Here is a 12,478-nt window from a genome sequence, read left to right on the forward strand (position 1 = left end):
CGACACAAAACGAGTCAATGTTTTAATCAAGCTTTAATCTTCCTCCACCATCTGGTTTTGCACAAAGTCTCCAGGTTTAGTTTGAAGTCAGAAGACTCTCACATCGGGACCTCCATCACTTGATTTAGCGTCACATGAATTACAAAGTGTAGCTTGAACAGACAGGTATGCAAGAAATGACGAGCCCCGGCAGCCATCTTGTCCACCTAACAGAGGACGCTGAGTTTCATCTCCCACCCTGGTGTCAACGTTTAGCCAACAAAGTGCCAACCAAACACCCGATTCGTTAGATCTGCAGGTTCAACTGAACACGGGTTAAAAGGGGGGAACAGGCTGTGATTTTACACACTGAAGTCTGATTCCAGACGTTGGGGAGTAACGTTAGCGCTGAACATGTGAGAAAGTGCGTGAAATCGCCTCATCTGTTGGTGCTGGACTACACATTTCAAGGTGAAAAAAGACGCTTCGAGGTTACATTAGCCGCTGGTACCTGTAAGCTAGCATTCAACGGCCTCTCCGACCCAACGGTTAGCGGTCGAGTTGCACTGTGGGTAATGTAGGCGCCCAGGTTTGATAAGGTATAAAATGATGGTATCTCTAGTCCTGCAGCGTCGATTTGGATATTTTAATACACTTTTGAGCAACAGTTAACCTTTTCCAATTGAGATGAGGCCGAATCTCAGTGTTTTTAGCACTTGTTGCTTCACATTTGTCAAATAAGATGACTGTTTCTGTCGGTTAGCCAGAAAATGCGCCAAACCATACATACCATCATATATCAATTCACATAAGCAGGGAAGGACAGACTTTATGCACTCATTATATTTATTTAAATTAATGAGAGGTTGGCAAAAGAGTTATGAACTTGGGCTGCAGGCGTTTTTTTTTTTTTTTTTACTCGAGTTAGTAAAAGGGAAGGAGTTCATGAAAACCAGGAACCAGATCTCTCGCCGCTTTACAAAAGCATGCTGAGGCCATCCCGTCCTCTCTCGCTCTACATGGCTGGTCGTCCACTCAGAAAACACGTAAAAACAGCATTTACAATAGTCATATATACAAATATATAATGTGTAACACGCTCACTCAGACAGACAGACAGACAGACACATACAGTCAGGGCAAAAAAAAAAAAAAAAAAAAAACTGTGACAAAGTTCATGGAGCTGCTCTCCTTCATGTGCAGAGCTTTCCACCTGCACCACTAACCGAAAGGCTGATTGGTTGCGCTGCATCGACTCTACTTCCTGTCCTGACGCACTGAGCGGCATCTCATCTTTCTCTTCTTCACAATTTGCTCTGTAATTAACGCCCCGTGTGCGTCAGATTGGATTTTTCACTCTCTCAAGTTGCTCCTGCGGATGCGAAAATCTCCCAAACTGGCCCTTTAAGCGGCGCGCACGTCCATGTTTGTAAAGCTTTGTGGGGCAAGACGCGACAAGTGGTTCAACACCAGCACGAGCGCGTGCGCACACACACACACACACACACACACACACACACACACACACACACACTAATCTTTAGGACAGCGCCGTCTACAAATGACTTCACAGTGCAATGGCAGTTTTTTTGTTAAGACAAATGTATATAAAAAATGCATCCATCTGTGCTATCCATCCGTCTGCTTTCAAGAGGAAGTCGCAAATTCTAGAGTACTACTAAGAGGAGGAAACTGTAAACAGGAACATGTTTTTCACCCCTGACGCCTCACGTGACCGATACGCCCGTTGGAGTAAGTGTAGCCCCCAGCGAACACTACCTTACCTCGCGCCCTTCCCTCGCTTCCCTGATTTAACCCCACTTCAGCTTCCCACAGCGAGCCTCCATCTCTCTGTTTACAGAATACACCAGTGACTCCTTCAACAGGAATGTGAAAAACCTAAACAGAATTAGTCACAGCCCCGAATTATCCTCCACCCAACCCTTTCTGCAGCTGGACAAAAAAAATAAAAAATAAAAATAAAGATCCTTTACAAGGCTCACCCTGAACACTTAATACTGTCTCTGACCCCCAACAGTGAGCCCCTTATTCTCCGAGTGTCCCCCTTATATACGTACAGGTGCGTGGAGGTGGGAGGGGGGCGCTAACGTGACTTACTTTGGGATTACACTACCTTCTAGTGAGTGTTCCTTGCATAAACAAAATGGACGAAGCAGGTGGTTGGGGCTGAGTATCATAAAGTGAATCTGCCTTTGCCAGGAGGAGAAAAAACAAATTCCTGTATTTCCTGTTTTGGAATCAAACACACACACACACAAAAAATATGCTTCGCTTTCTCTCCCAAGTTAGTACCTGCTCGGGGACTTAAAATGAGTGTGTGTCTGTGGCTCGAGTTACGTGTGTGAGGTCTTCTTTTTTTTTTTTGTGCTCCTCCCTCCCTCCCTCCCTCCCTCCCGGTCATCCGTCCATCCGTCCGTCCGTCCGTCCGTCCGGTCTCCATCACACGCTCAGCAGCCAGAAGAAGAAGAAAATGGCCACAAACAGGAAGAGGGAGTCTTGCCAGTTGTTATTGCCGTTGTTGAGGTTACCATTGCCTTGGTGATCACCTGCATACTGGTCTGAAGGGGAGAAGGGGAGAAGGGGGAAGGGGTTATTACATCAGCATCTCAGGGGAGAGTGTGTTTGCATCTGTGCTCTAATGATGTCAACAGCTGTGTTCAGATGGAGCTTTTGACTCACTAATAATCAGAATAATCCGACCACAATCAGGCTGAGAATCACACGACCGTGTTGACATTTAAACCATGGCCACAGAAAACTCTGCGTTCTGATTGGCTGGAGGATTTTTAACCTGTGTAGAGGTTTGTTTGGAGTTCTGAATAAACATGCCAGTATTGATCTGCAGGTAAAGGCAGCAGCAGTGAAAGAGGCTCAGCCGCAGAGCTTTCAGTGAGCTGTCAGGCCCTTCAGATTGAGTTCATCCAGTCAGAGCACGTTTGTGGGTTTGTCGTGGGTTTACCTGTTCTGTGAAAGGGGTCGTTGGCGTTGAAGACTGTGGTGAAGAAGCCGAACGGGAACGCGCCGATACCGAAAGACATGTGAAAGCCGGTGTCCCCGAAACCCTGGAACATCTGCGCACAGACGGGAGAACGGAGTGTAAACATCAGACGAACATAAGAGAGAATAATGAGCAACGAGAAGAGGCTTGATTCGCTCACCCCGCCTCGACTCTCCGGCTCTGTTCTCTGTCCCTGAGGCCGAGGGGGAGTTTTCAACCTGAACGGCGACACAAAGTCAGTCAGAAGGCGACCGCGAGGCACAACACTCACACACAGCCGCAAACGCTCATGGGATACCTGGGGTCCTCTTGGCTGGAGCTCCCTCTGCCGTACAGCGGGATGACTTTCTCTCTGCTGATGCCCGCTTTGCAGACGGGACACTGCTGCCTGCTGGGCCGGGTCTCCAGCCACTGAGGGACGAAGGAAGACGGAAAACGTTCATGATGCACATCAGATTCTGTCGCATCCCTGAAGCAAACCAAGCCAAACGACAGCTAATGCTTTCTAATAAAGGTTTGTCACAGTCTAAAACTAAAGATTTAACCCAGCAAATGTCACCTGAAGCACATCACAGTGATTCTCTGCCCTGCAACACATTCACGGGGAATTTTCCACATATGGCAGCAAAACTCTTTAACCTCTACTAATCTATGCAGTGCTTATGCTGGGAGCAATGCACGGCTCTGCGCGTTAAAGAGCTGCAGTAAACAGAGGCATTAAGTGCATTAGCATCTTTAAGCTGCACTAAGTCAACTGACAGGTGTAGTTTCCACGCTGAGGTTACATCACGCCGATTAGGGCGAACTCGCCGAGCGCCGCAGGCATCGTTAAAGGCCCCGCTCAGCATCGGCCCGCTCACGCAGGTGTTTCCACAGACCTCGTTTGACAGACCTATTTTAATCTACTGATGTTTTCTCGATTCAAACTGTGTCAGAAAACGGTTAAAAACGAGCAGATTTCCAGGGCTGAAAGTGACATGTTCAAGAACAACAAAACCCCACAGATGATCTTCCTGCCAATCGACTGTCCACCAGTCCAAAATCCAGATGTTTAAAGTTGACATGACAATACATCGGTCATTAAAACTGCTGCTGATTCATCATCTGTCCACCAACTTCTCATTTCATCCACCAGTTATTAATACGTGGAGTTTTATGTCCTCAAGCATTACAAAGCAAAGGAAGGTGTGACAGAGGAAGCGCTCACCTGATGAAGACAGGGCCAGCTGTGGAGACAGAAAAAACAAAAGGTTAATTTCCATCCTCACAGTAGCTCCTTCCTCTTCTGATGCCAGCTGCAGTGGGCTGAGTAAATGTAAAGTCTACAGTGTGATTCTGGTACCTGGTAACTGGTCAGATTTTTCTTTGCCAACTGTGAATACCCCGCCTAAGGAAGCCCACCCGGCTAGAACAACCTGCTCCTAATGAGGTGGCTGATTAAACTCATCCCTGCTCCCCACCGTCACTATTAATTGGCTCCATCTGTTGTCAGCAGTTAGCAGAGTCTTGGCTCGGCGGCTGCTGGCCAGGCCGACCTGCTGCTGTGTCGTGGGAGTGCAGGATGCAGGTTTTGGGGGGACACCACACCAGTGTTTCAGGAAACGGACAATGACACAGTGGTGAAAATGCTTTTCCTCTTCCACCTTGCACAAAAATCAATGTGCAATGAAATGTTTTCCCCTGTGTCAACAGAGCCTTTTACGAGCCCCCTCCCCACCCTGATAACGACCACAACCTTCGTCTGCTCCTCAGCAACTTCAGCCCGTGTGAAGGTCATTATTCTCCACACACAACACAGAAATATGGTTCAGCAGCAGCGACGGCTGTTCTCACAAAGATTAAACCACCTGCAGGATAAATCCAGCACTGGTAAAGAGTGATAAACTGAAGTACAGCTGGTGACTGCATAAGATTACTCCTCCAGCTGAAGCACAGAAAGGTGATTTTACACATTTCATCAGTTCAAACGCACCGACAGGAAAGTTAGATTTCTGACTTTTCTTTTCTTAGTTTACCCTTTACAGGATTTACACGGTGTCTGCCTTGTGGTTTTTAATTTTACCAAACTAATCTGCACGTATGAAAGCTCTCAATAACTTAATCCTGCGTCATAGTCTACGGCGCATTCGAAATGTAAAATGTTTTCGGGGCTTAGCTTTACCCTAAGACCTCCGTTAATTAAAGCACGCTGCACATACAGCAGTTCATCCACTACAGGAAATTTCTAAACTTAGGGTTTCTGTGAGTTAATCAGAGCTCTTTTCATTAGCTGAGACGACATCCTGAGGCGTATGTGGATGCAGCAAATTCACACACGTAGCAACACATGCTGCTGAAAACTCCTATTTTTCAGTTTCTTTGAAGCGTCTCTTTTGTACAAATGCATCATTTCTGACTTCACCGTGTTCTTAATCTCTCCACATGCGTCTGTCTGACATTCCTCCACAGATAACCTTCACCAGCAAAGAGCCTCAGACCATGCAGACGAACAGGCACGACTTGTTTCGACACTTACAGCACTTAACAAAACACTGAGAACCTCGTTGCCTCAGGTGGGCCTGACCGAACGCCTCGACATGAGCGTGACCAAACTCACCAGCTGAGCCAAACAAACCATGCAGCGTCAATCTGCAGGCTTTTACACACACACACACACACACACACACACACACACACACACACACACACACACAGTTCAGGGTTCGTGGCACGGCTCTGTGCTCAGTATTAGTGTAGCAGCAGCTATCAGATGGCTGCTGAGAATGGAATTCCTGTGGATCCAAACAGCTGAACAAAGCGAAAGGCCCAAGTTAACATAACAAGCTTTTCAACTCCGATTAAACATGTGGCCACACGTATATCCGAGCTCTTCTGACCTGAAAATAACTGCTTAATTTCCAGTGAGAGGCTCAACAGCCTGACTGCAGAGTGTTTGCACAGACTCCACTATGTGGAGCTGGAGCCATTAAAGGAGCAACATGGAGAGGTATTTACTTAAATTAGCATGCTAACCAGCTCGTGATACCACTGTGTACCTGCAGAGCTGATGGTGCGTCACTGTGGCGTCCAGAAGGAGCACAAACACCTGAAGGATACACCTGAAGCTTGTGGATGCCCTCAGGTTGGTTCAGACGACGCAATTTTGGTCTAAAATTGCGTCGTCTGAACTAGAGCTAAGACAGAAACTGGTCCACCTGAAAGACTGCACATCCAAACAAAAAAAAAACAAAGAAGTGAATGAAGACTTGTAAATCAAGGAAATTAAACAACCATTAAACAGATGCATGGCTCAGCGCAGGCGAGGAGCCACCTCTCAACAGAGGATCAGAAGCTACGACGCTGCCCTTCCATCCACTCACAGTTGGCCTCATGTGACTCCAATGACTGCAGGTACAGGAGGAGCACTAACGACCCAGGTGGTATCAATGACCGCGATAACGACCCCACAGAGGGGAAAAACCCGGGACTCAGCGGCAGTCAGGCAGAGCTGAAGAAGAGTCATGGAAACGTTTTTCCAGTTTCTACAACCGAGTCCGGCTGCGAGCGGGACGACTGAGGACCTTCACAGACATGGATTTAAATGGATGCAGAGTCTCATTTTCAGAGCGTTAAATGAGAACAAGAACATGCACCTCGACTGGATTGTAGCATAGTTACTTATCTTAAGCAGGTGTTTACAGACGCAGACTGCCGTAATGTTTGATTAACATTGCGTTTGGTGGTTGTTTTTGGCGAGAGTTTTATCTGAAATGTCCACAGCAGTGATAGAAGAATCCAGCTGCATGTACAGCAACTACTGTCCAAATGTTGGGCTGCAGCTAACCAGTATTTTTATTAGAGATTCATCTGATAATCACTTTTCGGATTGATAGATTAATCTTTAGGACATGTTGTTTGTCTTGCTAACAGTCTACACTCCAAAAACATTCAGTTTAGTCCGATAAAGCAGCAAATCCTCACGCCAGAGAGGCCGACGGCACAGAATGTTTGACAGTTTTGCTCAAAATAAAAAAAGCAAACAAAGGCTTTAGCTTCAGCCCCTCAGCTGTGAGGACAGTTAGTCCTCCAAAAAATGATTCCAGTAAAATAATTTAAGAAAACAAAATAACTCTGTGTGACTTAAATATGCCATCACACATTAAACGCCACACGTTTATATGTCTGACCGGCTCAGATCACTGTGTATCTTGTAGGTTTTGCTTATGCTAACACACTTTTCCTAAACCTTGCAGTCAGACTCTCTGGATGCTCTTAACACGCTGACCGTCGCCTCTCTTGCTTTCCGTTAATATCACTCTCCTACATTTCTGATTCGATCGTGGCGAGCTCTCATTCAGGCTTGGTGGAGAAAATTCACTGCAGCAAGTCGCTCGAGTGGACTGCACAGATGTCACACGCTAATTAACCTCAAAGTATTTAAGCGGCGTTAACGTCTCTTTCACACAAATCCTCCCTCTGGACTCTGATGCCGGCGCTGCTCTCGGCTTCCTTTCAGAGCTTCAGATCTGAAACTAGAACCTGAGATGGTTGTCTGAAAGCAAGTTAAATGTCCATTTGTTTGATGCACAGCCAGACAGATGCAGGCTTAGAGTTAAACTCACACTGAGGGCATCTGAAACACAACATGTACCCGACAGACTGAAGCTGTATCCATTTAAGAACTTCTAATGGAAACAAGACAATTTGTAATTAAGCTGTAACTTTGATTTGAAGTTGCAGCAGGCGATCTGGCGTCAGCACCTTTCATCCTTGCTCACGGTTTCATCATCAGTTTCATCACGTTACACGGAAGGCAATAGAGACGAGGTTGGTATGGTGGGGGTGGGGGGGTGGGGGGGTGGGGGGTGGGTGACATGGCAACTGAGTTACATCAGGACCACAACACAGGAATGGTAACTCATGGCTGTGTGGCAACTGCAGATGTCACTGGATGGGGTGGAAATTTTACATTTAAGCGTTCACTTAACATGTAAATAAAAGACTTTGGTGTCTTGAACTTAGCCTGAAGATCACGGTGCTCTTACATTCAATCCAGTGTCGGCATAAAAAGTCCAGTTTAAGGAGGCTGGAAGAGTCCCGTTTGTAACTTACACGCCTGTGATCTATAACTCTCAAATCAAGTAAAAGCGACAGCACCCGTCCTGAGACCTCCCCTAACGTGACGCAAACACTGATGAGGATTTATTCAGGAGGAGCCGTGGATGGAAAGGCGATGGCAGAGGAGACTGAACCAGGCAACGCGAGTCATTCGGTGGATTAAAGCAAACAAAAACACACAAAGTCAAAAGGGAAGGGGGGGTTAAAGCTGCTTAAGAATTCAATATGGAAAGATTAATTGAAGCCGTTTGACCAGAAATAATGGCTCCTCACACCTTTAACTGATTGTTCCTACCAGAAAACTGCGACAACCAGCAGGAAACTCACTCCCGACAAGTCTGGACTTTTCTTAGAGTTAAGATCATTTCCACGCCAGCGTGAGGTTTCTCAAATGTCTGCTTGTACGTGGTTTTCTTACTCCTGATTGAAACTGTTTTCTATATGAGCTGCTGTAAATCAGAGCGCTGCTGGTCAGAGCTCAGTTCTTCAGTTATATATTAAACTATATAAAACATAAATGTTTCTGCTTTAATTTTGCTGCATTATTTTCAAATAAAGCACAAAATAAGGAGTTAGTTTGCAGGCTGGGTGTAACAATAAACTACAGAAGGCAGTTAAAAGCCTGTTTCAGGTGAAGTATGTCTAGTACACGCAGCTCATTTTGTCGTCTAAACCTCACTGTGGACGAGGAGATCCCGGCTGTAATCACTGCTTAGGAGCTTCACCTGTGGGCATTCCCTACTTCCTTAAACTCCACCTCAGTTTCTGTCACCAAAACACGTGCACAGCCACACAGATCATTATCAGCTGGAAGAAGAAACGGACATACGTGTTCTTTTACTGCTGATTGCGCCGCCCTTTACGTCTGACTGCAAACCCACACTCTTGGCTCTAATGTCACTCTGGCCTTGACCGGCGAGCGAGCGCGGCCGGCAGTCAACACACAGATGAATGAGCCTCAAGCGTGACGTCACTGTGTGAAAGGACAGGTTTTCAACACAAAGTCGTCTGAAGGTTGAGCCTCGACCGAGTCTCAAGACCACGGCAGGAAAAGTGACGAGAATCAGAGCTGAGGCGCAAGTTAGGGTGACAGGTTACACTGTTCGTCACTGATTAGTCTGATCTCAGTTAATCAATAGTTTAGTTAGAAAACGTCCCAGAGCCCAACTTAACATCTTCAGATTACCCATATTGTCAACCAAAGCGATGTATTTCAGAGTGGTCTGAAATCAGAGAAAAGCTGGAAATCCTCACATTTGACAAACTGGAACTAGGGAACTTTTGGTATTTACGGTTTGATTTTCCGTTTATCAGCTAATTAGTTAATGAGCTAATTGATTTAGCTCTGCTGGGAGCCTGACAGCAGCATGTCTGCACACACTGTCACTCTGTCCCAGATCTCAAAGCTGCAAATGATCCCCAGACTGAAACAGTTAGTTAATGTGTCACGGTGTGTGCGTGCAGGGCGTGTGATCCACTGGCTGCTGCTGTGACCTCCGACCTCCACTAAACGTGTGATATGATCAGCCTGAGCCACAGGATCACATCACATGTGTAATTAGTGATCGGCCCTGATCTGAGCCATCACGACCAGTTGAGACAGTAAACACACGGGTTGTAATGTGGGTTGAAGTTCAGCCACACTTCATTTACAGCTACAGCGCTGACAGCAAACCAACACCCTCTTCACTAACGTCGAGCAAGCCATCTTGGCCGCTGTCATCTTCAGCATAATGCGGAGGCAGCCGACTGGTACCGAACCGCCGGGCGTGACCGAACTCAAAATGACGGTAAAGAGGCCGCACAGACGGACAAACTACACTCCGGTTCGGTGGGCTGGACCGAAACAGAAACAGAAACAACCGTCTCCACACACCAAAACTACCCCCCCTTCCTCCCGCCTTTCCCCGCCTCGTCTCGTACCAGAACAAGTGGCCGCACATACTGATGACAGCGTCCCTGGCAGTGTCCAAACAAATGTTGCACTCGAAGGTGGCTCGGTCCCGCTCCCGTTCGCCCTCCCCGCTGCCGCCGCTGCTGCTGCCGCCCGGCCCGTCGCGGTCGTTGCTGCTCTCCCCGGCAGGGAATCCTCCTCTGCTGGCCGGCCCGCCGTCACTCGAGGACCGGGGATCCGCGGCCGCCATAATATTTTCTGTACAAGAAAGGAAGGTAGCGCACCAACCCAACCCACACGGGCCCGAGCCGAGCTAACGTTAGCCGTGAGTCAGAGGCGACGACAAGTGTCACCGGACCGAAGCTGCTGCTACGGCTTTACCTGAGGGAGGACTTCCGTTTCCGGGAAAAACAGAGGCGAGGGGCGGGAAGAATAGAAACACCACCCCCTCATAATAATAATAATAATAATAATAATAATAATAATAATAATAATAATAATAATAAATTAGTAGTAGTAGTATGTTTTTTTATTATGTTAAAAATAACATAGCTTAAAAAACCCAGAACGCTACATTCCATAATAATGCTAATAAAACAAGCATAAGTAACTACTTTAATTAAACAAAATTAAATCAGAATTAGAGTTTACTACCTTTTTAATTCACGCTGTTACTGTCATATCCCCTGTAGGACAAAAATATGTGACAGGTAGTGTACAATTGTGCACAATTAATCCAAACATTGTCAGTCAAAGTCCAAAAATCTGATATAGTAAATCAGAGTTATGAGATGATAAATCTAAGTTGTTATATATAAAGTCAAATTATGAGATATACTGTATGTACTTGACATGCAAACTACACTTAGTAAGTCACAATTATGAGTTACTATCTTGTAATTCTGACTTGGCTCACAATTCTAATGTACCAGAAAATTAAATTAAAAATACCTTTTAAAAAAAACCCTAACCTACACATAGTATTCAGTATTTTAAAACAGTTTGTTTCTGGGCTACAGGTTTCTTTGTCGAAAGAAACAGTCGGAGAACAGCCGGAACCTTCGTTCATATATTGTTTCCGCCCGGAGTCACAAGAGGTACGGACCGCAAGCATGTTGTGTATACTAGAAATGTCCATGCTTAAGTAGATGATGATAGTAATTTGAACATTTGTTTGAAAAACGTCCTTCAAACGAGTCAAAGATCACACCGGAAGAATCGCCTTCAACGGACATTTTAACGTGCGTCACAAACTGCAGTTCGTGTTTTCTGAGGAGGACAAAAAGGAGGAAAAAGCAACCATTCCTCTGACTTTACCTACCAGCCACCATGAAGATCAAGCGACAGAAACAAGCCAAGAAAACCATAAGTTTCTACAAATACAACTTCGGCTTCAGGGAACCTTTCCAGATCCTCATCGATGGCACTTTCTGTCAGGCGGCTTTGAAAAACAAGATTCAGATCAAGGAGCAAATGCCCAAATACCTGATGGGGGAGGTGCAGCTGTGCACGACAAAGTGAGGAGATTTAGTTAACTGTACGTGCAGGTTACATGCAAGCACCATGTCTTAGCTAACATCCCATGATTTTACCCGTGTTCATCCTCAGCTGCGCACTGAAGGAACTGGAGACTCTGGGAAAAGAGCTGTACGGAGCCAAAATCATCCTGCAGAGGTACCAGGTGAGGAGATGTCCGCACTTCAAGAGCCCCGTCCCGGCCTCTGAGTGTCTGCTGTCCATGCTGGAGGAGACCAACCCACACCACTACTTTGTGGCCACGCAGGTAAACACGAGGGCAACACCCAGAGGAGCAGTGGAAGGAGAAACGGCCAAAGAGAGAAATTAAGTTTATAAAAAGGGATCTTGGGACTGTCGCATGTAACATATTTGTAAATCTACAGCTTGTGGATGTATGTATTGTGCTTCAGTAGTGTATTTAACATATAACAAACTTGTCTCCTGCTGTATCTGCGTGTTTTCCAGGACCACACAGTAACCACCGGCTTGAAGAAGATCCCAGGTGTTCCTCTGCTCTACATCATCTCCAACACCATCGTGCTGGACAAGCCCTGCCAGACGTCCCTCGACCACGTCCAGGCCGTCCAGCTGGGAGAGCTGGTCAGCCCGGCCCAGCAGCAGAGCATCCGCAGCCTGAAGGAGGAGCAGGGCATCGCCCACAAGGACGGAGAGAGGCGGGGGAGGAAGAGGAAGAGGAAGCAGAGCAATCCCAACCCTCTGAGCTGCCTGAAGAAGAAGAAGAAAGGCGTTCCGACGCCGCCGCTGAAGAAGACGGAGCAGGGGGAGAAGAGGAAAAGGAGTCGACACAAGAAGCGAGGAGACAACACGCCTGCTCCTGCCGTCACAGATACGTAGTAGAGCAGGAAGACAGAGACTTCAGCCAGTTTGTTTCTTTCATACATATTTGAACACATCAAAGATGTTCACAATTAATATAAACCCGATCTGAACTAATCACACTCTGCACATTC

General features: G+C 46.5%; 2 protein-coding genes across 2 annotated transcripts; one reads left to right on the forward strand and one right to left on the reverse strand.

Annotated features, from left to right (window-relative positions):
* Positions 1–14: 14 nt before the first annotated feature.
* Positions 15–10,383, reverse strand: rnf5 (ring finger protein 5). The gene is made up of 6 exons (XM_076754374.1): positions 10,019–10,383; positions 4,206–4,224; positions 3,297–3,409; positions 3,159–3,216; positions 2,960–3,071; positions 15–2,558 (listed from the first exon to the last, which is right to left on the reverse strand). Exons 1-6 carry the CDS (start codon positions 10,237–10,239, stop codon positions 2,440–2,442), a joined length of 642 nt encoding a protein of 213 aa, XP_076610489.1. The 5' UTR covers positions 10,240–10,383; the 3' UTR covers positions 15–2,439.
* A 693-nt stretch (positions 10,384–11,076) lies between these two features.
* On the forward strand, positions 11,077–12,466 carry utp23 (UTP23 small subunit processome component). Its single transcript, XM_076754241.1, has 3 exons — positions 11,077–11,506; positions 11,598–11,772; positions 11,973–12,466. Exons 1-3 carry the CDS (start codon positions 11,319–11,321, stop codon positions 12,360–12,362), a joined length of 753 nt encoding a protein of 250 aa, XP_076610356.1. The 5' UTR covers positions 11,077–11,318; the 3' UTR covers positions 12,363–12,466.
* The last annotated feature ends 12 nt before the right edge of the window (positions 12,467–12,478 follow it).

The sequence above is a fragment of the Chaetodon auriga genome, chromosome 17 (assembly GCF_051107435.1).
Source record: "Chaetodon auriga isolate fChaAug3 chromosome 17, fChaAug3.hap1, whole genome shotgun sequence".
In the NCBI taxonomy this organism is placed as follows: Eukaryota; Metazoa; Chordata; class Actinopteri; order Chaetodontiformes; family Chaetodontidae; genus Chaetodon; species Chaetodon auriga.

Excerpts from the sequence above, each read along its gene's own strand:
- rnf5 (XM_076754374.1), bottom strand. The coding sequence starts at position 10,239 with ATGGCGGCCGCGGATCCCCGGTCCTCGAGTGACGGCGGGCCGGCCAGC. Across the intron at positions 3,217-3,296 it reads TCCAGCCAAGAGGACCCCAG|GTTGAAAACTCCCCCTCGGC; the intron begins GTATCCCATGAG and ends GTCGCCGTTCAG. Across the intron at positions 3,072-3,158 it reads AGCCGGAGAGTCGAGGCGGG|ATGTTCCAGGGTTTCGGGGA; the intron begins GTGAGCGAATCA and ends GTCTGTGCGCAG.
- utp23 (XM_076754241.1), top strand. The coding sequence starts at position 11,319 with ATGAAGATCAAGCGACAGAAACAAGCCAAGAAAACCATAAGTTTCTAC. Across the intron at positions 11,507-11,597 it reads GTGCAGCTGTGCACGACAAA|CTGCGCACTGAAGGAACTGG; the intron begins GTGAGGAGATTT and ends GTTCATCCTCAG. Across the intron at positions 11,773-11,972 it reads ACTACTTTGTGGCCACGCAG|GACCACACAGTAACCACCGG; the intron begins GTAAACACGAGG and ends CGTGTTTTCCAG.